The 23,387-nt window shown below is 42.6% G+C and overlaps 2 protein-coding genes across 2 annotated transcripts in view; one reads left to right on the forward strand and one right to left on the reverse strand.

Annotated features, from left to right (window-relative positions):
- LOC110486440 (ER lumen protein-retaining receptor 3) overlaps positions 1 to 23,387 on the forward strand; it is a 48,009-nt gene that overhangs the window by 14,310 nt on the left and 10,312 nt on the right. The gene's annotated exons all lie outside the window — the stretch shown is intronic.
- On the reverse strand, positions 3,404 to 6,749 carry LOC110486437 (ATP-sensitive inward rectifier potassium channel 12-like). The gene has a single exon (XM_090196569.1). The coding sequence runs from the start codon at positions 5,614 to 5,616 to the stop codon at positions 4,186 to 4,188; it is 1,431 nt and encodes a 476-aa protein (XP_090052695.1). The 5' UTR covers positions 5,617 to 6,749; the 3' UTR covers positions 3,404 to 4,185.

The following is a 23,387-nucleotide window of genomic DNA, read 5'->3' on the forward strand; positions in this document are numbered from 1 at the left end:
AGGATAAAAGTGTCTAAATAAAAGTGTCTAAAAGCTAAATGTCATGTATTATTATAATTATATTAAGTACCTCTGCACACCTGCTCTGGCTAAGACATGTATAACTTGGAGGTCATAACAGACATGCTGTGTGTTCAGTGACTCAGGGTTCAAATAACCTGGCAATGTGCCTGGGTTTGTCTGCACCACTATTTGGCCTTTGTGACCCCTATTCAGATTCCCTCTCTGTTCTCCCAAGACCAGGTGGGTCCTACCTGAGAGTATCTCTGAAGGTTCTGTATCAGCTCTATGTGTCCCCTATTCAGATTCTATCTCTGTTCTCCCAAGACCAGGTGGGTCCTACCTGAGCGTAACTCTGAAGGTTCCGTAACAGCTCTCTGTGTCCCCTATTCAGATTCTATCTCTGTTCTCCCAAGACCAGGTGGGTCCTACCTGAGCGTATCTCTGAAGGTTCCGTAACAGCTCTACGTGTCCCCTATTCAGATTCTATCTCTGTTCTCCCAAGACCAGATGGGTAGTACCTGAGTGTATATCTGAAGGTTCCGTATCAGCTCTATGTGTCCCCTATTCAGATTCTATCTCTGTTCTCCCAAGACCAGGTGGGTCCTACCTGAGTGTATATCTGAAGGTTCCGTATCAGCTCTATGTGTCCCCTATTCAGATTCTATCTCTGTTCTCCCAAGACCAGGTGGGTAGTACCTGAGCGTATCTCTGAAGTTTCCGTAACAGCTCTATGTGTCCCCTATTCAGATTCTATCTCTGTTCTCCCAAGACCAGATGGGTAGTACCTGAGTGTATCTGAAGGTTCCGTATCAGCTCTCTGTGTCCCCTATTCAGATTCTATCTCTGTTCTCCCAAGACCAGATGGGTCCTACCTGAGCGTATCTCTGAAGGTTCCGTAACAGCTCTCTGTGTCCCCTATTCAGATTCTATCTCTGTTCTCCCAAGACCAGGTGGGTCCTACCTGAGCGTATATCTGAAGGTTCCGTATCAGCTCTATGTGTCCCCTATTCAGATTCTATCTCTGTTCTCCCAAGACCAGGTGGGTCCTACCTGAGCGTATCTCTGAAGGTTCCGTAACAGCTCTCTGTGTCCCCTATTCAGATTCTATCTCTGTTCTCCCAAGACCAGGTGGGTCCTACCTGAGTGTATATCTGAAGGTTCCGTATCAGCTCTCTGTGACCCCTATTCAGATTCTATCTCTGTTCTCCCAAGACCAGGTGGGTCCTACCTGAGTGTATCTCTGAAGGTTCCGTATCAGCTCTCTGTGTCCCCTATTCAGATTCTATCTCTGTTCTACCAAGACCAGGTGGGTCCTACCTGAGTGTATATCTGAAGGTTCCGTATCAGCTCTCTGTGACCTTATTGCCAGACTCTGGTGCAGAAACCACATTTTTCTTTTGGACGATTGAGTCAGTTTTTCTTCTGTCTTGTGTTGAGGCTGCAACTGTTTCTGGACTTCATTTCCCACCGTACCATCAGGCCATGACTACCAGAGACGACTCTGTCCTCTCCTTGATTTCCTGCTCCAGAGAATCCTTGTAATCAGTAATGGCCTCAGATCCCCTTGATACACTCTGTATTTTACGATTTGATGCTTTTCCATTTTCGTTTGGATGTTCTTGTTTTGAAGAGTCCCGTTAGTCGCTTAGTGATCAGACATAACTGCCTCAGTCTGATAGTTGACCCAGGAAGCTGGGGGGTGAACACACTGGAACAAATCCACCACTAGAGGGAACGCTTGCCTCAGTATTCCCTGCTGGAGACCTCGCTGATGGAATCGTGTTCAGAGTCACCTAGTGGCGCAGCATGGGACCAACAACTCCATCCTTCCATCCCTTGATTCTCTCCTCACTTCAACTGTTTGTTAGTCAGTGCACAAATATTGTTCATATTCTACATGTACAGAGACAGTCAAATAACATACATTATACATATTTATTTTCAACATCAGAAGGTACACACAAGGAGTAAAGTGCATTCTATGATTTACTCGCTGTTCAAGCTTGTGTTGGTCAGGGAATTTGTCTGTTCTGTTTCGCCACGCACGGCATGTTAATAGAGACGTGCGAGCCGGGAGACTGAGCGGCAGAGATAAATCAACACAATTATTTCAGGAAATAATATGACACAGTTGTTTTACAAACACACGTTGTAAACCAGATATAGTAGCATAATAAAGATTGCTCACCTGTCATCGCTCAGCATTTACTCCATGCTGCTGCTAGCATGTCGACATGTGCACACAACCCCTCAAACACAGTACGTTCATTGTAAAAAATATAAAGTAGCAGTTGCATTGTGGTGACAACGTTTCCCGTGTGGCTCAACTGCCACAAAGGTCTGGTTATTTGAAAAAGTGCAAGTTTTGACTTGAAAAGCCTACTGTCATACTGAATGCCCAGTGCTCTCTCTCTCTCTCTCTCTCTCTCTCTCTCTCTCTCTCTCTCTCTCTCTCTCTCTCTCTCTCTCTCTCTCTCTCTCTCTCTCTCTCTCTCTCTCTCTCTCTCTCTCTCTCTCTCTCTCTCTCTCTCTCTCTCTCTCTCTCTCTCTCTCTCTCTCTCTCTCTCTCTCTCTCTCTCTCTCTCTCTCTCTCTCTCTCTCTCTCTCTCACAGACACACACACGCACGCACAGGCACACACACACACATACACATTCAAGTTTATATAATCTTCAGAAACAATTTTGCAGATGTAAAAATGGCAAAAGTTACTCAAGAACCAGATGTTGTTGGAAAAAGACAAGAGAAAAACAGGTGCAGTGTAGTGCAGGAGACAGACAAGGGACATGTGCATCATTCAGACAACTACACACAATAGGAGCTACGGTGCATGAGAAGGGTCAGAAAAACTATTTGAGTCATTTCATACACAAACCATATGCCAACAAACAAGACAGCGTTGTTTATATTTGACTGAGTGGGAAAGAGATGAAATATAGACACTTTGGAATACACAAAGATGTCTCTCTATTCAGTCTCTCTAGAATCAACCTTTATGAGATCTCACGTTCTAAAGACGACAGCTTTCAGATGATTCCCCTAAAGGTGTCTATCGGGAAAAGTCTTTAAGGTGACATGAGAGATCAGATAAGTAACTCATGATAAGTTCTCTACTGATATACACTGAAGAGAGGGACTTTCCATTATGTCACATTCCTGCTCCTTTTGCAACACTAAAACAGGCCTTTAATAAAAAAATGTGAGAAAAAACGACCTGATTCTGGAGAATGAAGACACCTAGTTCTTTTCTCCAGCAAATGAAGAACTGGATTTTAGACATTAAGACCCTTAGCTATGATTATTTAATGACTGCGTTGGTCATTGTGTTGTTGTTATTACGCACAGTAACAACCGATAAATGATTAATTGATCTATGCTAAAGACACTATGAAAACAATGTGTGTAAATGAGTAAATTAGGGAGAAAAGAGGCTCAGAGGAAAACTTGACTGAAGAACAATAGTGCAAGTAGTAGAAAGCAGCAAACTATCCTGTTGATATAGTATTAGAACCCAAGTATGATTCATATCACATGTCATATCACCAGTCATTTTATCTTTACAGAACACTGGAGGTTGATTACGCATCAAAATATCACGTATCATGTCCAAATGAAACAAACTACACAATAAGACTGTGTAGATAAACATCATACCTACCTACTTGAATGTTACTCAAATATTCTGTGTATCTTCCCTGCACATTTCCTCCTGAGACAGTTTCTGTAGCAGAAGTGCTCCTTTGGTCAAATGTCTGTTTATCCTTCATTGCACACGTCTCAACAAGTCGTTATTTGTCTCATCCTCAGCTCTCTGCTGGAACTGTCCATCTCTTGGTGTTCCTTTCCTATTACCTCGTTAAAAAAGTCACACGTTCATACAATCTCATGTGTAATTATCTCTCTAGGTGACTGTCCCACAGCCCAACTGAGGTACAAGTATGGGTGAGGTGTGCAGAGTAGAACCACTACCTCAGCCTCCCATTTGGTTCTCTCCACAAACAAAAACATGGGCTCAGGTTAAAGTACAAAATAATGCTGGCAAGGCGAAAGGGGTGTAGATCTAGTACTAAATCCAGAGCAAAACGTGCAAAATACAAAAAGGAAGACCTCTCTTCAAGACCTACAGATCGGTATATGTGAATGGAGGGTTTGGGAAGGGTCTGAGGGTGCCATCCCTTTGCCTCAGATTCCTGACTCACTTTTATATGTCAGTGGATCACGAGTAATGGTCGTCTGTAGGATGTCAAAATCCATCTGATTGTCCAAAACACACAGCATGCTGCTGCCGGATGTCATTGTGGCTGTGTCCTGAAACAAATTATGAAAGTCTACAGAAACTGAATTCCTCCTTTCCTCCTCCCTGTCTTTTCCCTTTTGCCTATCCAGTTCATCCTCGTCCTCTCCACAGCTCAGTGCTACCTCATTCTCATAGCAGAAGGCGCTGGGGGAGTGGGGGGTTACGAGGTGCTGGGTGATTCTGGGGCTGGTTGGGAATAGTGAGTGGGAGGAGGCGGATGAGGCAGGCCGGCTGGCCGTCTCACTGAGCTCCTTGGCGCTGCAGTGGGGTGTGGAGGGCACCTCGTAGGTCTTGTGGAAGCGAGCATAGTCCACCTGATACTTGGTTCGGTCCTCAAAGATCACAGGCTCAAACCTATGCCCCCATAGGATCTCCTTGGCCAGATAGGAGCTGCGGGCCTGGGTGGTCATGGCGGTGGCCTCCACCATGCCCTCCAAGATCACTACGATCTCAAAGTCATCAGACTCCAGATCAGCCCGGCTCACAGTGTACAGGGGGCTGTCCTCGTCGATCTCATGGACGATAACCAGAGGAGAAACCAGGAAGAGACGGTCAATGCCTTCGTCGTAGCCTACGTTGAGATCCCTCTGCTCTAGAGGGATAAACTCTCCCTCTGCCGTGACGTAGGGTCGAATGAGCTGTGCCCGCACATGGGCCTCCACGATGTGGCTCCTGCGCAGGTTACCCACCCGCCACATGAGGCACAGCTTGCCATCGCGCAGGGAAATCACAGCGGTTTTTGAGAACAGCAGGGTCTGGTTCCTCTTCTTAGGGCGTGCCATTTTGACCATGATTGTGCCAAGCATGAAGGAGTCAATGATGCATCCCACTATGGACTGGACCACCACTGTGATCACTGCCACAGGGCACTCCTCAGTGACACAGCGCCACCCATAACCAATGGTGGTCTGAGTCTCAACGGAGAATAGGAAGGCTCCGACGAAGCCCTCCACATGAAGGAGGCATGGCTGCCACTTTTTCTGCACCCCTTCAACTTCACCAACCCCAAGCCCATTCCCTTCCAACCCCGAAGAGGAACTCATTCCAGGGTGCTCATCAAAATCCCCATGGGCTCTGGAAACTGAATAGAAGATTATTCCAAAAAACATCCAGGAGGACAGGAAGGTCGAGCAGAAGAGGAGTAGTAAGTATCTCCAGCGGATGTCCACGCAGGTGGTAAAGATGTCGGCCAGGTAACGTTGTGATTTCTCCTCCATGTTAGAGAACACCACGTTGCAATGCCCATTTTTCTTGACGAAGCGACTTCTTAGTTGGCTCGATCCTGTAGTAGAGATCTTTCCGTTGTAATTGTTCATCCTACGACCTGTGGCTCCTGATATCCTATCTCCTCCGGATGTGCCACTAGGGGAGTGGAACCGGCTATTTGGCGAGCTGTGGCCGTTGTGGAGCCCAAGTGTGGAGATTTTCAGGCCCTCCTCATCTGTTGCTGCGAAGCTGTACCTGTAGGGTTAACAAAAGGGGAAAGTATGGATAAATAAGGAAATTGACCAGAGTGATGCAAGAGATGTGAGAGTGGTTTGAGAGAGGGTGTAGAACAGGAAGAGTTGAGGTTATAATACATGTCCGTAATCTCATTGGGCCATCTATTCTTACCAGTGTGCCCTACAAGACACAGTGACTATGCATAGCTTGCCAACTCTGCACAGAGACATAATGTATGACTCACATTCTCTCATGCATTAAAGACCGCGCTTAGGAAGGATATGCTGTGAATGAGAAATGTATATATAAGGGTATCCTTCTTGAATGCAAAGGTAGCATGAAATGATGCTTTCTCACTTTCCTCAAGACCATTTGACCCACCTCCGGTCACCTCCTCATATTGATCAGACCGACCTGTCTCTCTCCTTTGGAGAGGATAACCTGGGAAGGTGAGTTGTGTTTAGCTATGTGAGAGGGATTGCGGTCATCACGGGTTTAGGGATTATACATGAGCCAAGTCTCTTGACAGCCTATGTTGACTGGGACATACAGACATTATATTGACCAATTTATAGTGCTCCATTGATCAGGAAACTATATTCAACCATATACTTATTGAATTTTTAATGGCTCCACTATTTTGGTTCCATTCATTTGAATGTACATTGGCGAGCTAAGGTTGTCCATTTCCCTGTGATAACACAAATAAGGAGAAGCATTGTCGGCTTTGGAGACATAAGGTATGACCAGTGATGGAAAAAGTACCCAATTGTCATACTTGAGTAAAAGTCAAGATACCTTAATAGAAAATGACTCAAGTAAAAGTGAAAGTCCCCCAGAAATATATTTAAGTATCAAAAGTAAATGTAGTTGCTAAAATATACTTAAGTATCAAAATTAAAAGTATAAATCATTTCAAATTCCTTATATTAAGCAAACCAGGCGGCACCATTTTCTTGTTTTTATTTATTTACGGCCAGCCAGGGGCACGCTCCAACACTTAGACATCATTTACAAACCAAGCATGTGTGTTTAGTGAGTCCGCCAGATCAGAGGCAGTAGGATGTTCTCTTGAAAAGTGTCTGAATTCCTGTCCTGCTAAGTATTCAAAATGTTACAAGTACTTTTGCGTGTCATCGAAAATGTACATTATTTTCATTAGGGATATAGTGAAGTAAAAGTAAAAATATAAGTAAAAATATAAATAGTAATATCCCAAAAATTACTTAAGTAGTACTTTAATTTTTACTTAAGTACTTTACACCGCTGGGTATGACAGCTTCCATTCATGGTGTCCTCACCTGTTGGCCCGTGCTGTTCCCATTGGCACCAGTGATCATCAGGTGGTCAGTAGGTCTATAAGTGAGGTGGGAGGCTGGACTCCGCCCTGGCAAGTAGTCTACTGCGAAAGATTTGGTATTGGCATGGCAACTGTCAATGTGTGCATGGACGGCGTCCACCGGTGAAGACCACTACAGGGAGAAAGATTTTACATTTTGCCAAGATTCCTACACAGTACAGGTGTAGGATCTTAATTTGACCTATATAGTCACAGCAAAATGATTCAAACATTTAGTCCATAATGTTACTTGATTGGTGGTTAGGCTATTAAAATGAAACTACATGCAAAGTGTAGTACTGTTAATATAACTGCAGGTTTTCAGTGAATGTATGAAATCACAAAGCTCATCTACATTTCCTGCTTCTCAGGAAAATTCTCAGCCAAAACAATAATGATAAAATTAAGATCCTACATCTGTACCTGTGCATCACCATATCATTTTGCACAGATTTGGATAACTATCCCTCAACATTCATAACTGATTTAGTGTGAGCATATTTTATTGAGAGAACAATGATTTGATGTGACCTGGTTTTTGGGTTACAAACATACAGTACCAGTCAAAAGTTTGGACACACCTACTCATTCAAGGGGTTTTCTTTATTTTGACTATTTTCTACATTGTAGAATAATAGAGAAGACATCAAAACTATGAAATAACACATATGGAATCATGTAGGAACCAACCAAAAAAGTGTTGACCCAAAATATATTTTAGATTTTAGATTCTTCAAAGTAGCCACCATTTCCTTCAGTCTGCGTTCCAACTCATCCCAAACCATCTCAATTGGGTTGAGGTCGAGTGATTATGGAGGCCAGGTCTGATGCAGCACTCCATCACTCTCCTTCTTGGTCAAATAGCCCTTACACAGCCTGGAGGTGTTTTGGGTCAATGTCCTGTTGAAAAACAAATGATAGTCCCACTAAGCGCAAACCAGATGGGATGGCATATCGCTGCAGAATGCTGTGGTAGCCATGCTGGTTAAGTGTGCCTTGAATTCTAAATAAATCACTGACAGTGTCACCAGCAAAGCACCACCACACCTCCTCCTCCATGCTTCACGTTGGGAACCATACATGCAGAGATAATCCGTTCACCTACTCTGCGTCTCACAAAGACACAGCGGTTAGAACCAATCATCTCAAATTTGGACAAATCAGACCAAAGAACAGATTTTCACCGGTCTAATGTCCATTACTCGTGTTTCTTGGCCCAAGCAAGTATTTTATTATTATTGGTGTCCTTTAGTAGTGGTTTCTTTGCAGCAATTCAACCATGAAGGCCTGATTCACACAGTCTCCTCTGAACAGTTGATGTTGAGATGTGTCTGTTTGTCACGATCGCTGTCGTCGTGGAAATGACCGGACCAAGGTGCAGCATGGTGAGCATACATTTCTTTTATTGATAAATGTCGCCAACAAAACAAAGAACACGACCACGAAGCTTACTTAGGCTATAATGGCACTAACAAAGACAACTACCCACAAATACAAAAGGAAAAAAGGCTGCCTAAGTATGATTCCCAATCAGAGACAACGATAGACAGCTGTCCCTGATTGAGAACCATACCCGGCCAAAACATAGAAACAAAGAACATAGAGTTCTCCCTGACCAACCAAACATAGAGAATAAGAATATCTCTACGGTCAGGGCGTGACACTGTTACTTGAACTCTGTGAAGCATATATTCGGGTTGCAATTTCTGAGGTTGGTAACTCTAATGAACATATCCTCTGCAGCAAAGGTAACTATGGGTCTTCCTTTCCTGTTTTAGCAGTCCTCATGAGAGCCAGTTTCATCATAATGCCTGATGGTTTTTGTGACTGCACTTAAAGAAACTTCCAAAGTTCTTGAAATATTCTGCATTTGCTGACCTTCATGTCTTAAAGTAATGATTGACTGTACTTTCTCTTTGGTTATTTGAGCTGTTCTTGCCATAATATGAACTTGGTCTTTTACCAAATAGGGCTACCTTCTGTGTACCTACCTTGTCACAACACAACATATTTAGGCAGCCATTTCCCCATTGTGTTTTGTGGGATCTTGTCTAGGTATAGTTGCCTGCGAGCACTATTTTGAGCTTCATGTTTCATTTGTTCGCTTTATTGTTTTCGCTCTTTAAGTTTCTCTTCCAAATAAAAGGATGGAAACATACCACACTGCATCTTGGTCCACTCCTTAGAACAATCGGGACACCAAGGCAAAGCGTGGCTACTTTGAAGAATCTCAAATATAAAATATATTTTGATTTGTTTAACACTTTTTTGGTTACTACATGATTCCATATGTGTTATTTCATAGTTTGATGTCTTCACTATTATTCTACAATGTAGAAAATTGTACAAATGAAGAAAAACCCTTGAATGAATAGGTGTGTCCAAACCTTTGACTGGTACTGTATATCTTCAAGTAAGAGTTCAGTCCTGAGGTAAAACACCGCTGTGGTTGATTGTGTAATTTGTCTCTTTATAGAGGCCAATGTCACAACTGAAAATACACCTGCCATTACTTCATTTTGGCGCTAAATGAAGACTTCAACGAAACAACGTGGTTCCACAATGATCTCCAAATTTCCTAACGTCACGTAATATTAGAAAACCACTCAGGGTTGTTTCTGTCATTACATACAGTGCCTTGCGAAAGTATTCGGCCCCCTTGAACTTTGCGACCTTTTGCCACATTTCAGGCTTCAAACATAAAGATATAAAACTGTATTTTTTTGTGAAGAATCAACAACAAGTGGGACACAATCATGAAGTGGAATGACATTTATTGGATATTTCAAACTTTTTTAACAAATCAAAAACAGAAAAATTGGGCGTGCAAAATTATTCAGCCCCCTTAAGTTAATACTTTGTGGTGCCACCTTTTGCTGCGATTACAGCTGTAAGTCGCTTGGGGTATGTCTCTATCAGTTTTGCACATCGAGAGACTGACATTTTTCCCATTCCTCCTTGCAAAACAACTCGAGCTCAGTGAGGTTGGATGGAGAGCATTTGTGAACAGCAGTTTTCAGTTCTTTCCACAGATTCTCGATTGGATTCAGGTCTGGACTTTGACTTGGCCATTCTAACACCTGGATATGTTTATTTTTGAACCATTCCATTGTAGATTTTGCTTTATGTTTTGGATCATTGTCTTGTTGGAAGACAAATCTCCGTCCCAGTCTCAGGTCTTTTGCAGACTCCATCAGGTTTTCTTCCAGAATGTTCCTGTATTTGGCTCCATCCATCTTCCCATCAATTTTAACCATCTTCCCTGTCCCTGCTGAAGAAAAGCAGGCCCAAACCATGATGCTGCCACCACCATGTTTGACAGTGGGGATGGTGTGTTCAGCTGTGTTGCTTTTACGCCAAACATAACGTTTTGCATTGTTGCCAAAAAGTTCAATTTTGGTTTCATCTGACCAGAGCACCTTCTTCCACATGTTTGGTGTGTCTCCCAGGTGGCTTGTGGCAAACTTTAACCGACACTTTTTATGGATATCTTTAAGAAATGGCTTTCTTCTTGCCACTCTTCCATAAAGGCCAGATTTGTGCAATATACGACTGATTGTTGTCCTATGGACAGAGTCTCCCACCTCAGCTGTAGATCTCTGCAGTTCATCCAGAGTGATCATGGGCCTCTTGGCTGCATCTCTGATCAGTCTTCTCCTTGTATGAGCTGAAAGTTTAGAGGGACGGCCAGGTCTTGGTAGATTTGCAGTGGTCTGAAACTCCTTCCATTTCAATATTATCGCTTGCACAGTGCTCCTTGGGATGTTTAAAGCTTGGGAAATATTTTTGTATCCAAATCCGGCTTTAAACTTCTTCACAACAGTATCTCGGACCTGCCTGGTGTGTTCCTTGTTCTTCATGATGCTCTCTGCGCTTTTGACGGACCTCTGAGACTATCACAGTGCAGGTGCATTTATACGGAGACTTGATTACACACAGGTGGATTGTATTTATCATCATTAGTCATTTAGGTCAACATTGGATCATTCAGAGATCCTCACTGAACTTCTGGAGAGAGTTTGCTGCACTGAAAGTAAAGGGGCTGAATAATTTTGCACGCCCAATTTTTCAGTTTTTGATTTGTTACAAAAGTTTGAAATATCCAATAAATGTCGTTCCACTTCATGATTGTGTCCCACTTGTTGTTGATTCTTCACAAAAAAATACAGTTTTATATCTTTATGTTTGAAGCCTGAAATGTGGCAAAAGGTCGCAAAGTTCAAGGGGGCCGAATACTTTCGCAAGGCACTGTATGTTTGGGGGTCCTTCAGTCTCACGAGTCTATTCTCAAGAAGTGGCTAGTCCTGGGTCTTGGTGAGATGACAGCGGTTAAATGCTGTTCCCGATAAAATGATGGAACATTTTGGGGAGAGCACATGATTAAGGGGGGCGAATGCTTTCGCAAGGCACTGTATCTATGTAAAAGAAATCCCTCTCATAATCCTTGCATGATTTTACCTACGATACAAAACACTTAGAAATCCAAGATCGAGGTAGTAGTTGTAGCTTTATTTTGTGAAAACATACAAAGGTTGTGTCATTGTGAAGCTTCATCATTTGGGACCGTTACACGACAGGGCCACTTTTCCTGACAGATCAACCGCCAGGTGTGAGAGTCCACAAAGCCAAACATGGTTGCCAATGGAATTAATTGTCTGCAAGAACATTGACATACATATACAGTGGGGCAAAATAAGTGTTTAGTCAGCCACCAATTGTGCAAGTTCTCCCACTTAACATGAGAGGCCTGTAATTTTCATCATAGGTACACTTAAACTATGACAGACAAAATGAGAAAAAAAATCCTGAAAATCACATTGTAGGATTTTTTATGAATTTATTTTAAAATTATGGTGGAAAATAAGTATTTGGTCACCTACAAAACAAGCAAGATTTCTGGCTCTCAGACCTGTAACTTATTCTTTAAGAGGCTCCTCTGTCCTCCACTCGTTACCTGTATTAATGGCACCTGTTTGAACTTGTTATCAGTATAAAAGACACCTGTCCACAACCTCAAACAGTCACACTCCAAACTCCACTATGGCCAAGACCAAAGAGCTGTCAAAGGACACCAGAAACAAAATTGTAGACCTGCACTAGGCTGGGAAGACTGAACCTGCAATAGGTAAGCAGCTTGGTTTGAAGAAATCAACTGTGGGAGCAATTATTAGGAAATGGAAGACATACAAGACCAATGATAATCTCCCTCGATCTGGGGCTCCACGCAAGATCTCAGAACCACACGGGGGGACCTAGTGAATGACCTGCAGAGAGCTGGGACCAAAGTAACAAAGCCTACCATCAGTAACACACTACGGCGCCAGGGACTCAAATCCTGCAGTGCCAGACGTGTCCCCCTGCTTAAGCCAGTACATGTCCAGGCCCGTCTGAAGTTTGCTAGAGAGCATTTGGATGATCCAGAAGAAGATTGGGAGAATGTCGCATGGTCACGATTGTCGTAAGGAGCGGACCAAAATGCAGCGTGGTATGTGTTCATGATGATTTTTTAATTAAAGAAAGCACTGAACACTGAATACAAACTATACAAAACAATAAACGAATAACGACCGTGAAGCTATAATGAGAACTGTGCTGACACAAGCAACTAACATAGACACCCAACCACAAACAAACAGTGAAACCCAGGCTACCTAAGTATGATTCTCAATCAGAGACAACTAATGACACCTGCCTCTGATTGAGAACCATACTAGGCCGAAACATAGAAATCCTAAAATCATAGAAAAACAAACATAGACTGCCAACCCCAACTCACGCCCTGACCATACTAAATAACGACAAAACAAAGGAAATAAAGGTCAGAACGTGACACATATGATCAGATGAAACCAAAATATAACTTTTTGGTAAAAACTCAACTCATTGTGTTTGGAGGACAAAGAATGCTGAGTTGCATCCAAAGAACACCATACCTACTGTGAAGCATGGGGGTGGAAACATCATACTTTGGGGCTGTTTTTCTGCAAAGAGACCAGGACGACTGATCCGTGTAAAGGAAAGAATGAATGGGGCCATGTATCGTGAGATTTTGAGTGAAACCTCCTTCCATCAGCAAGGGCATTGAAGATGAAACGTGGCTGGGTCTTTCAGCATGACAATGATCCCAAACACACCGCCCGGGCAACGAAGGAGTGGCTTCGTAAGAAGCATTTCAAGGTCCTGGAGTGGCCTAGCCAGTCTTCAGATCTCAACCCCATAGAAAATCTTTGGAGGGAGTTAAAAGTCCGTGTTGCCCAGCAACAGCCCCAAACATCACAGCTCTAGAGATGATCTGCATGGAGGAATGGGCCAAAATAGCAGCAACAGTGTGTGAAAACCTTGTGAAGACTTACAGAAAACGTTTGACCTCTGTCATTGCCAACAAAGGGTATATAACAAAGTATTGAGATAAACTTTTGTTATTGACCAAATACTTATTTTCCACCATAATTTGCAAATAAATTCATAAAAAAATCATACAATGTGCTTTTCTGGATTTTCTTTCCTCATTTTGTCTGTCATAGTTGAAGTGTACCTATGATGCAAATTACAGGCCTCTCTCATCTTTTTAAGTGGGAGAACTTGCACAATTGGTGGCTGACTGAATACTTTTTTGCCCCACTGTATATTTTTTTCTCTCTCTTTGATGGAATTTACAATACGGTGACATCGTTAGGATCGTTAGCAATGTTTTTCACACTTCTCCCACTGGTACTTCTGGTTCAGGAGGACAACATCAACTGAGGACATGATTACACTGAAGATCAAATATGTCAATGCCGGAGTAATCATGACGCTGATCACTTTTTGGTTGGAGGGTGACTGTGTGGTGAAGCGAGGGGGATGGAGCGTATCGGTAAAACCACTAGAGACATGGTGGAGGGGGCTAGTAAGAGCTCTTCAGGATGAGTCACGGAGAGGGGAAGACTCAAGAGTAAACAGAACACATCTTAAACTGATTCACAGAGGTTTAACAGAATTACATCTAACAGTCACTCATCATCACAGTGTAGGGAGATGATGAGTGCATAGAAAGACTGAACTGTGGGAAGAGAACGCCTGAATAAGAATCTTTGCTACACAACACTGACAGATACTTAATCCCACTTGAGCAGGAGGTGTGTGTGTGTGTGTGTGTGTGTGTGTGTGTGTGTGTGTGTGTGTGTGTGTGTGTGTGTGTGTGTGTGTGTTTGCTGGGGAGGGGATGCTTCCCTCGCTGTATCTTTATGTGTACTTGTCTGGCAAGGCCATTCTTAACCCATAATCTCTTAAATTACAGATGAATAGTCTCCTAATCTCTAGTCTCAAAGAAGTGATATGAAAGGCAGATCTAAGTAGAGTGACCTGGTTCAGATTTCCCACTAATCCCTTACAGAGAGAGAAGAAAAGGAGGGAGACGGTGCTGGTGGCGGACAGTGTTGTGGAAGGATGACGACGCCAACAGGACATCTCCTAAACCACGTCATACTTGTCCCAGGTTAATCACTGGAGCAGGATTACATACCATTTGGCATATGGATCCTTACTGCACATCAAGACATATCTCAAACACATAGGAAGACACAAGCTGGGCCCAAGCAGTCCTCTCTGAGATGTATAAAAGGGAACAGTATGCGTATGAGCCTATCGATGGCTGTTCAAAATGGGTAGGGTTCGGTTGCGATGTGTTTCTTGTTGTCATTATGATTTTTTGTTGTTGTATTTGTTGATGAGAAACCAATGGGATGTAGGCCTACAAGGAAACTACTAAAACAAGAGAAGAATAAAGGTGGACCCAACCACAAGTTCCTTGTTTTCTCAAACGCTACAGTTAAAGCCCATACCCCATCCTAAGTGAAAATAAAACATGCTATTCTAATACCAGAGTTTGGGATGTATAACTGAATTATAAAACATGCTATTCTAATACCAGACGCAGGGTTTGGGATGTATAACTGAATTATAAAACATGCTATTCTAATACCAGACGCAGGGTTTGCGATGTATAACTGAATTATAAAACATGAAGTGGCTAATAAAAGTCTGTTACAGCAGTACTTAATGTTGGCAGGTACAGAGGGAATGAGTTTGTTTATGTTGACCTTTATTTTCTCTGGCTTTGGTACATTTCCTGAATCCATTCAGATGCAAAACTTTGTCTGGTCAAATTAGATTAAGATCATAACAAACTATTTTAATCTTGTCAGTTCCACGAACAAGCCAGAAATTCAGTTGATCAATCCACTCTGGGCTCAGAGATTTCACTAAGAAGGTTTACTGATATCATTTTAACAGCTCAACAAGTGGAACAAATGAAAACATTTTTTTTCTTCCATGAGCCACTGTGTCAAATAAACATGACCAAATGACATCTGACAGCCTAGGAATTCCCATCACCCTTCATTTGTAACAGATCAATTCCTGTCTCCCTGCGTGTCAATCATGTTGAACGATCTGGAACCTTCTCTGTCTGTTTACAGCTAGGGTAGAGTACCCTAATTAGGGTCAGTCAACAACAGCCCCCTACTAAGTAGTGATTGATTAACCCCAGTCAGCTCAACCATTGCATGCATGGCTTCAAATGAGGGCTGTGTGTTTAAACAAGGAAAGTGTTACATAATGAAGGGCAAAGTAGATCAAAGTCATTCTTTTTGCAGCTAAATGGGATGAATTCTCTGCTTGGTTCATTTTATTACTACTTCTATTGTACTATTATTTTAACCTGTATAAATGTTGTTTTAGAAACGTTGTTTTGGAAAAAGATAATAACTTGTTTCATCGTTTGCTAAATCCCAGTTTTTAGAACACAGATGCAGAATCACAAGCGGGTTTTACCAGTAAGGATCGCCTGGCCACACAGAGTTAACTGTAGGATTATCCGTTTCATTACAACATCAACTTTCCTCTAACTTTCCTGAACTTCTGCTCCCTGTGTTTATTTATATATCCCTCTCTGTCCCCGTCTCCTGTTTATTTATATATCCCTCTCTGTCCCCGTCTCCTGTTTATTTATATATCCCTCTCTGTCCCCGTCTCCTGTTTATTTATATATCCCTCTCTGTCCCCGTCTCCTGTTTATTTATATATCCCTCTCTGTCCCCGTCTACTGTTTATTTATATATCCCTGTCCCTGTCCCCGTCTCCTGTTTATTTATATATCCCTCTCTGTCCCCGTCTCCTGTTTATTTATATATCCCTCTCTGTCCCCGTCTCCTGTTTATTTATATATCCCTCTCTGTCCCCGTCTCCTGTTTATTTATATATCCCTCTCTGTCCCTGTCTCCTGTTTATTTATATATCCCTCTCTGTCCCCGTCTCCTGTTTATTTATATATCCCTCTCTGTCCCCGTCTCCTGTTTATTTATATATCCCTGTCCCCGTCTCCTGTTTATTTATATATCCCTCTCTGTCCCCGTCTCCTGTTTATTTATATATCCCTCTCTGTCCCCGTCTCCTGTTTATTTATATATCCCTGTCCCTGTCTCCGTCTCCTGTTTATTTATATATCCCTCTCTGTCCCCGTCTCCTGTTTATTTATATATCCCTCTCTGTCCCCGTCTCCTGTTTATTTATATATCCCTCTCTGTCCCCGTCTCCTGTTTATTTATATATCCCTCTCTGTCCCCGTCTCCTGTTTATTTATATATCCCTCTCTGTCCCCGTCTCCTGTTTATTTATATATCCCTCTCTGTCCCCGTCTCCTGTTTATTTATATATCCCTCTCTGTCCCCGTCTCCTGTTTATTTATATATCCCTCTCTGTCCCCGTCTCCTGTTTATTTATATATCCCTCTCTGTCCCCGTCTCCTGTTTATTTATATATCCCTCTCTGTCCCCGTCTCCTGTTTATTTATATATCCCTCTCTGTCCCCGTCTCCTGTTTATTTATATATCCCTGTCTGTCCCCGTCTCCTGTTTATTTAAATATCCCTGTCTGTCCCCGTCTCCTGTTTATTTAAATATCCCTCTCTGTCCCCGTCTCCTGTTTATTTATATATCCCTGTCCCTGTCCCCGTCTCCTGTTAATTTATATATCCCTGTCTGTCCCCGTGTCCTGTTTATTTATATATCCCTCTCTGTCCCCGTCTCCTGTTTATTTATATATCCCTGTCTGTCCCCGTCTCCTGTTTATTTATATATCCCTCTCTGTCCCCGTCTCCTGTTTATTTATATATCCCTCTCTGTCCCCGTCTCCTGTTTATTTATATATCCCTGTCCCTGTCCCCGTCTCCTGTTTATTTATATATCCCTCTCTGTCCCCGTCTCCTGTTTATTTATATATCCCTCTCTGTCCCCGTCTCCTGTTTATTTATATATCCCTCTCGGTCCCCGTCTCCTGTTTATTTATATATCCCTCTCTGTCCCCGTCTCCTGTTTATTTATATATCCCTCTCTGTCCCCGTCTCCTGTTTATTTATATATCCCTCTCTGTCCCCGTCTCCTGTTTATTTATATATCCCTCTCTGTCCCCGTCTCCTGTTAATTTATATATCCCTGTCTGTCCCCGTGTCCTGTTTATTTATATATCCCTCTCTGTCCCCGTCTCCTGTTTATTTATATATCCCTCTCTGTCCCCGTCTCCTGTTTATTTATATATCCCTGTCCCTGTCCCCGTCTCCTGTTTATTTATATATCCCTGTCCCTGTCCCCGTCTCCTGTTTATTTATATATCCCTGTCCCTGTCCCCGTCTCCTGTTTATTTATATATCCCTCTCTGTCCCCGTCTCCTGTTTATTTATATATCCCTCTCTGTCCCCGTCTCCTGTTTATTTATATATCCCTCTCTGTCCCCGTCTCCTGTTTATTTATATATCCCTCTCTGTCCCCGTCTCCTGTTTATTTATATATCCCTCTCTGTCCCCGTCTCCTGTTTTTTTATATATCCCTCTCTGTCCCTGTCTCCTGTTTATTTATATATCCCTCTCTGTCCCCGTCTCCTGTTTATTTATATATCCCTCTCTGTCCCCGTCTCCTGTTTATTTATATATCCCTGTCCCCGTCTCCTGTTTATTTATATATCCCTCTCTGTCCCCGTCTCCTGTTTATTTATATATCCCTCTCTGTCCCCGTCTCCTGTTTATTTATATATCCCTGTCCCTGTCTCCGTCTCCTGTTTATTTATATATCCCTCTCTGTCCCCGTCTCCTGTTTATTTATATATCCCTCTCTGTCCCCGTCTCCTGTTTATTTATATATCCCTCTCTGTCCCCGTCTCCTGTTTATTTATATATCCCTCTCTGTCCCCGTCTCTTGTTTATTTATATATCCCTCTCTGTCCCCGTCTCCTGTTTATTTATATATCCCTCTCTGTCCCCGTCTCCTGTTTATTTATATATCCCTCTCTGTCCCCGTCTCCTGTTTATTTATATATCCCTCTCTGTCCCCGTCTCCTGTTTATTTATATATCCCTCTCTGTCCCCGTCTCCTGTTTATTTATATATCCCTCTCTGTCCCCGTCTCCTGTTTATTTATATATCCCTGTCTGTCCCCGTCTCCTGTTTATTTAAATATCCCTCTCTGTCCCCGTCTCCTGTTTATTTATATATCCCTGTCCCTGTCCCCGTCTCCTGTTAATTTATATATCCCTGTCTGTCCCCGTGTCCTGTTTATTTATATATCCCTCTCTGTCCCCGTCTCCTGTTTATTTATATATCCCTGTCTGTCCCCGTCTCCTGTTTATTTATATATCCCTCTCTGTCCCCGTCTCCTGTTTATTTATATATCCCTCTCTGTCCCCGTCTCCTGTTTATTTATATATCCCTGTCCCTGTCCCCGTCTCCTGTTTATTTATATATCCCTGTCCCTGTCCCCGTCTCCTGTTTATTTATATATCCCTCTCTGTCCCCGTCTCCTGTTTATTTATATATCCCTCTCTGTCCCCGTCTCCTGTTTATTTATATATCCCTCTCTGTCCCCGTCTCCTGTTTATTTATATATCCCTCTCTGTCCCCGTCTCCTGTTTATTTATATATCCCTCTCTGTCCCCGTCTCCTGTTTATTTATATATCCCTGTCCCTGTCCCCGTCTCCTGTTTATTTATATATCCCTCTCTGTCCCCGTCCCCTGTTTATTTATATATCCCTCTCTGTCCCCGTCTCCTGTTTATTTATATATCCCTCTCTGTCCCCGTCTCCTGTTTATTTATATATCCCTCTCTGTCCCCGTCTCCTGTTTATTTATATATCCCTCTCTGTCACCGTCTCCTGTTTATTTATATATCCCTCTCTGTCCCCGTCTCCTGTTTATTTATATATCCCTCTCTGTCCCCGTCTCCTGTTTATTTATATATCCCTCTCTGTCCCCGTCTCCTGTTTATTTATATATCCCTCTCTGTCCCCGTCTCCTGTTTATTTATATATCCCTCTCTGTCCCCGTCTCCTGTTTATTTATATATCCCTCTCTGTCCCCGTCTCCTGTTTATTTATATATCCCTCCCTGTCCCCGTCTCCTGTTTATTTATATATCCCTCTCTGTCCCCGTCTCCTGTTTATTTATATATCCCTCTCTGTCCCCGTCTCCTGTTTATTTATATATCCCTGTCCCTGTCCCCGTCTCCTGTTTATTTATATATCCCTGTCCCTGTCCCCGTCTCCTGTTTATATATATATCCCTCTCTGTCCCCGTCTCCTGTTTATTTATATATCCCTCTCTGTCCCCGTCTCCTGTTTATTTATATATCCCTCTCTGTCCCCGTCTCCTGTTTATTTATATGTCCCTGTCCCCGTCTCCTGTTTATTTATATATCCCTCTCTGTCCCCGTCTCCTGTTTATTTATATATCCCTCTCTGTCCCCGTCTCCTGTTTATTTATATATCCCTCTCTGTCCCCGTCTCCTGTTTATTTATATATCCCTCTCTGTCCCCGTCTCCTGTTTATTTATATATCCCTCCCTGTCCCCGTCTCCTGTTTATTTATATATCCCTCTCTGTCCCCGTCTCCTGTTTATTTATATATCCCTCTCTGTCCCCGTCTCCTGTTTATTTATATATCCCTCTCTGTCCCCGTCTCCTGTTTATTTATATATCCCTCTCTGTCCCCGTCTCCTGTTTATTTATATATCCCTGTCCCTGTCCCCGTCTCCTGTTTATTTATATATCCCTCTCTGTCCCCGTCTCCTGTTTATTTATATATCCCTCTCTGTCCCCGTCTCCTGTTTATTTATATATCCCTGTCCCTGTCCCCGTCTCCTGTTTATTTATATATCCCTGTCCCTGTCCCCGTCTCCTGTTTATTTATATATCCCTGTCCCCGTCTCCTGTTTATTTATATATCCCTCTCTGTCCCCGTCTCCTGTTTATTTATATATCCCTCTCTGTCCCCGTCTCCTGTTTATTTATATATCCCTCTCTGTCCCCGTCTCCTGTTTATTTATATATCCCTGTCCCTGTCCCCGTCTCCTGTTTATTTATATATCCCTCTCTGTCCCCGTCTCCTGTTTATTTATATATCCCTCTCTGTCCCCGTCTCCTGTTTATTTATATATCCCTGTCCCTCTTCCCCGTCTCCTGTTTATTTATATATCCCTCTCTGTCCCCGTCTCCTGTTTATTTATATATCCCTCTCTGTCCCCGTCTCCTGTTTATTTATATATCCCTCTCTGTCCCCGTCTCCTGTTTATTTATATATCCCTCTCTGTCCCCGTCTCCTGTTTATTTATATATCCCTGTCCCTGTCCCCGTCTCCTGTTTATTTATATTTCCCTCTCTGTCTCCGTCTCCTGTTTATTTATATATCCCTCTCTGTCCTCGTCTCCTGTTTATTTATATATCCCTCTCTGTCCCCGTCTCCTGTTTATTTATATATCCCTGTCCCTGTCCCCGTCTCCTGTTTATTTATATATCCCTGTCCCTGTCCCCGTCTCCTGTTTATTTATATATCCCTCTCTGTCCCCGTCTCCTGTTTATTTATATATCCCTCTCTGTCCCCGTCTCCTGTTTATTTATATATCCCTCTCTGTCCCCGTCTCCTGTTTATTTATATATCCCTGTCCCCGTCTCCTGTTTATTTATATATCCCTCCCTGTCTCCGTCTCCTGTTTATTGCTCTGGTGTGCTGTAGGCTACTCGACAGATCCATCCTTTATCGACATTTTCCTCTGTACACATTTACTGTAGCTTTGACATTTGGGATGTCATCCATTATTGTGAATGGGTCTGTAAACCCTGGGCTAATTCGCTCTCAGTTTGTGAACAAAACATTGCGATTACCTCGAACACAGACTAAATGAGCCTAGAGAGGAGCAGGTCTTACTGTCATAACAGCAGGTGACTATGACTGATTCCTGGATGCCCTAGAGATGAAATAAGATTGAACTGTGTAATAAAGTAGCTGTTTGCTCTATATCCCTACACAGCAGTTTCCTTGCAGTGTATGATCATGGACTGGGTGACGCAGTGCCTCATTGAGCTCTAGATTGATGGAAGGACAAACTTTAACGGGGAATGGTAGTGTATAAGTGTCTCGTGCAAATGTCTTGAGCAGATATTATTGTCAAATACTTAGTAGGAGATATCCAAATAACCAAGTTCACTATTATAAATTCAAGTGTTGCTCTGACCAGTTTAAATGTATCCTTGGTCATTATTAACCCGTTTAAAAAAAAATCTCAGTTAAACCAAGGTTACGCATCTTACCAATGGTAGCATACCCAGGTGAGACCGGACAGCTGTTCCAGGAACCATGAAATAGAAGAGGCATTTGATTCTCACTGGTTTCAGAACAAGCCTTCCTTATTTGTGGATCGTCTTTTTGAAAATACATTTTTAAAGGCTGTGAAAATGAATGGTAATGCATTTTCACTTGCTGAAGTCTGTGAGTCCTGTTTCCCACCACAAACGTCTTGACATTCTAATGTGTATTGGACACTGGGGACCTTTACGCATTTTAGGTTATGATTTAGGATAATTGATCAATTAGGCCAGGCTTACTCACCTTAAAGACAACAAGTTATTCTGTTGTGCAGCTTGCTTGTTGTTTAGATCCACTTCTGATCCAATTGTAACCTCAATTCTGAATAGTCCACGCACTCTTTGGAAGGAAGGATGTGTAACCCCAGGAGTCTCTGTTGTACGCCTTGCCTTTCGGCAATAGTCCTATCCTGTTCTGTTTCCACTCTCTTATTCCTTTAACATTAATCACACATTTTTGCATATCTTTATAGTTTTTTTCCCCTTTTGTTTTTGAATCCTTTGTTGTCCTCTGCCGCCTTCTAACCGTCTCCTGTAATCCGGTCAGTGCTCGCTCTCCTCCACAGACTCGTGCACTGGTCTCCAAATGCTGTGCCAATTTACTCTGTGCAAAGTGTGTGGGTTCGAGGGGGTGCTTGTCAGTTTGATTATGTCTCCCTCACGTCTATGTATATGTGTAGGCGTTAAATGATGCGCCCCCTTCTCATTTTACTGGTTGACTGCATCTCAAATCTATGTCTCATTGGAATAATTGTGGTGAGATGAACATGAAGTAGTTGTAAGAATGGGTATCAAAGTTGTTATAACCTTGCTAATACACTACCAAGTCACTTGGACTGAATTTTGCGTAATGAACTCTGTATAGAATAAACCATCATTTCCGTTCCTTGAAATCTTTACCCACACACAGTGGCTCTCAGGCTGGTTTCCAGCCCACTATCTCTGCCAGTGCAGTCAGTCTCACTGTCAATGCACGTTAGTCTCCAACCACAGTCATACACTCCCCCAAGGCACTCTGCCGGACCCAGTGCACTTGGTGTGGTAATCTTCAGTCCTTTACATAATAGGACACTTTATAAAGTGTAGGATTGTAAAGTTGTTCTCTTTTTCTCTTGATTTTGCACCTTATTTATGAGAACAGATATTTATGAGAACAGTGTATATGGGATTTGTCTGACCTTCATCCATAGATATGACCTAATGGTCTGTGTGAAATCTGAAGTTGCACTGAACTCTCATCATAACTTGACATGTTTTTGCTGTTATATTGAAAATAAGTTGCAGATAATTAACCTAAATGGAAACAACCCAGAAACGTATGCCAGTGCAGTATTCCTGATCTTGGGTATGGATGGAGCACAATTGTTTCTATGGAAACCATTTCCTTTTACAATCTTCGCTCTCCCTTTTCTCTGCTCCTAAATTACAGAGCAGAGGGGGCTTCTTTTCAATGCGCTTTCCCCCTCAATAGGAAGGTGGGAGTATATCTGTCCATATGACAGGCTCATAGAAGAGTAGTGAGGGGGTGGACTGAGATAGGTACCAAGAAGAGACTGACGAGTGGCTGAGGGGAGATGGAGAATGGATGTTGCGGGGCGAAAGGAGCTAGGAGAAAAGGTACTATAGTATGAGCATTTGAG

Source organism: Oncorhynchus mykiss, chromosome 13, assembly GCF_057628025.1.
Source record: "Oncorhynchus mykiss isolate SJ-2025 chromosome 13, ASM5762802v1, whole genome shotgun sequence".
NCBI lineage: Eukaryota > Metazoa > Chordata > Actinopteri > Salmoniformes > Salmonidae > Oncorhynchus > Oncorhynchus mykiss.

Bases quoted from the DNA above. Each gene is read 5' to 3' on its own strand.
- LOC110486437 (XM_090196569.1), bottom strand. From the start codon at position 5,616: ATGAACAATTACAACGGAAAGATCTCTACTACAGGATCGAGCCAACTA.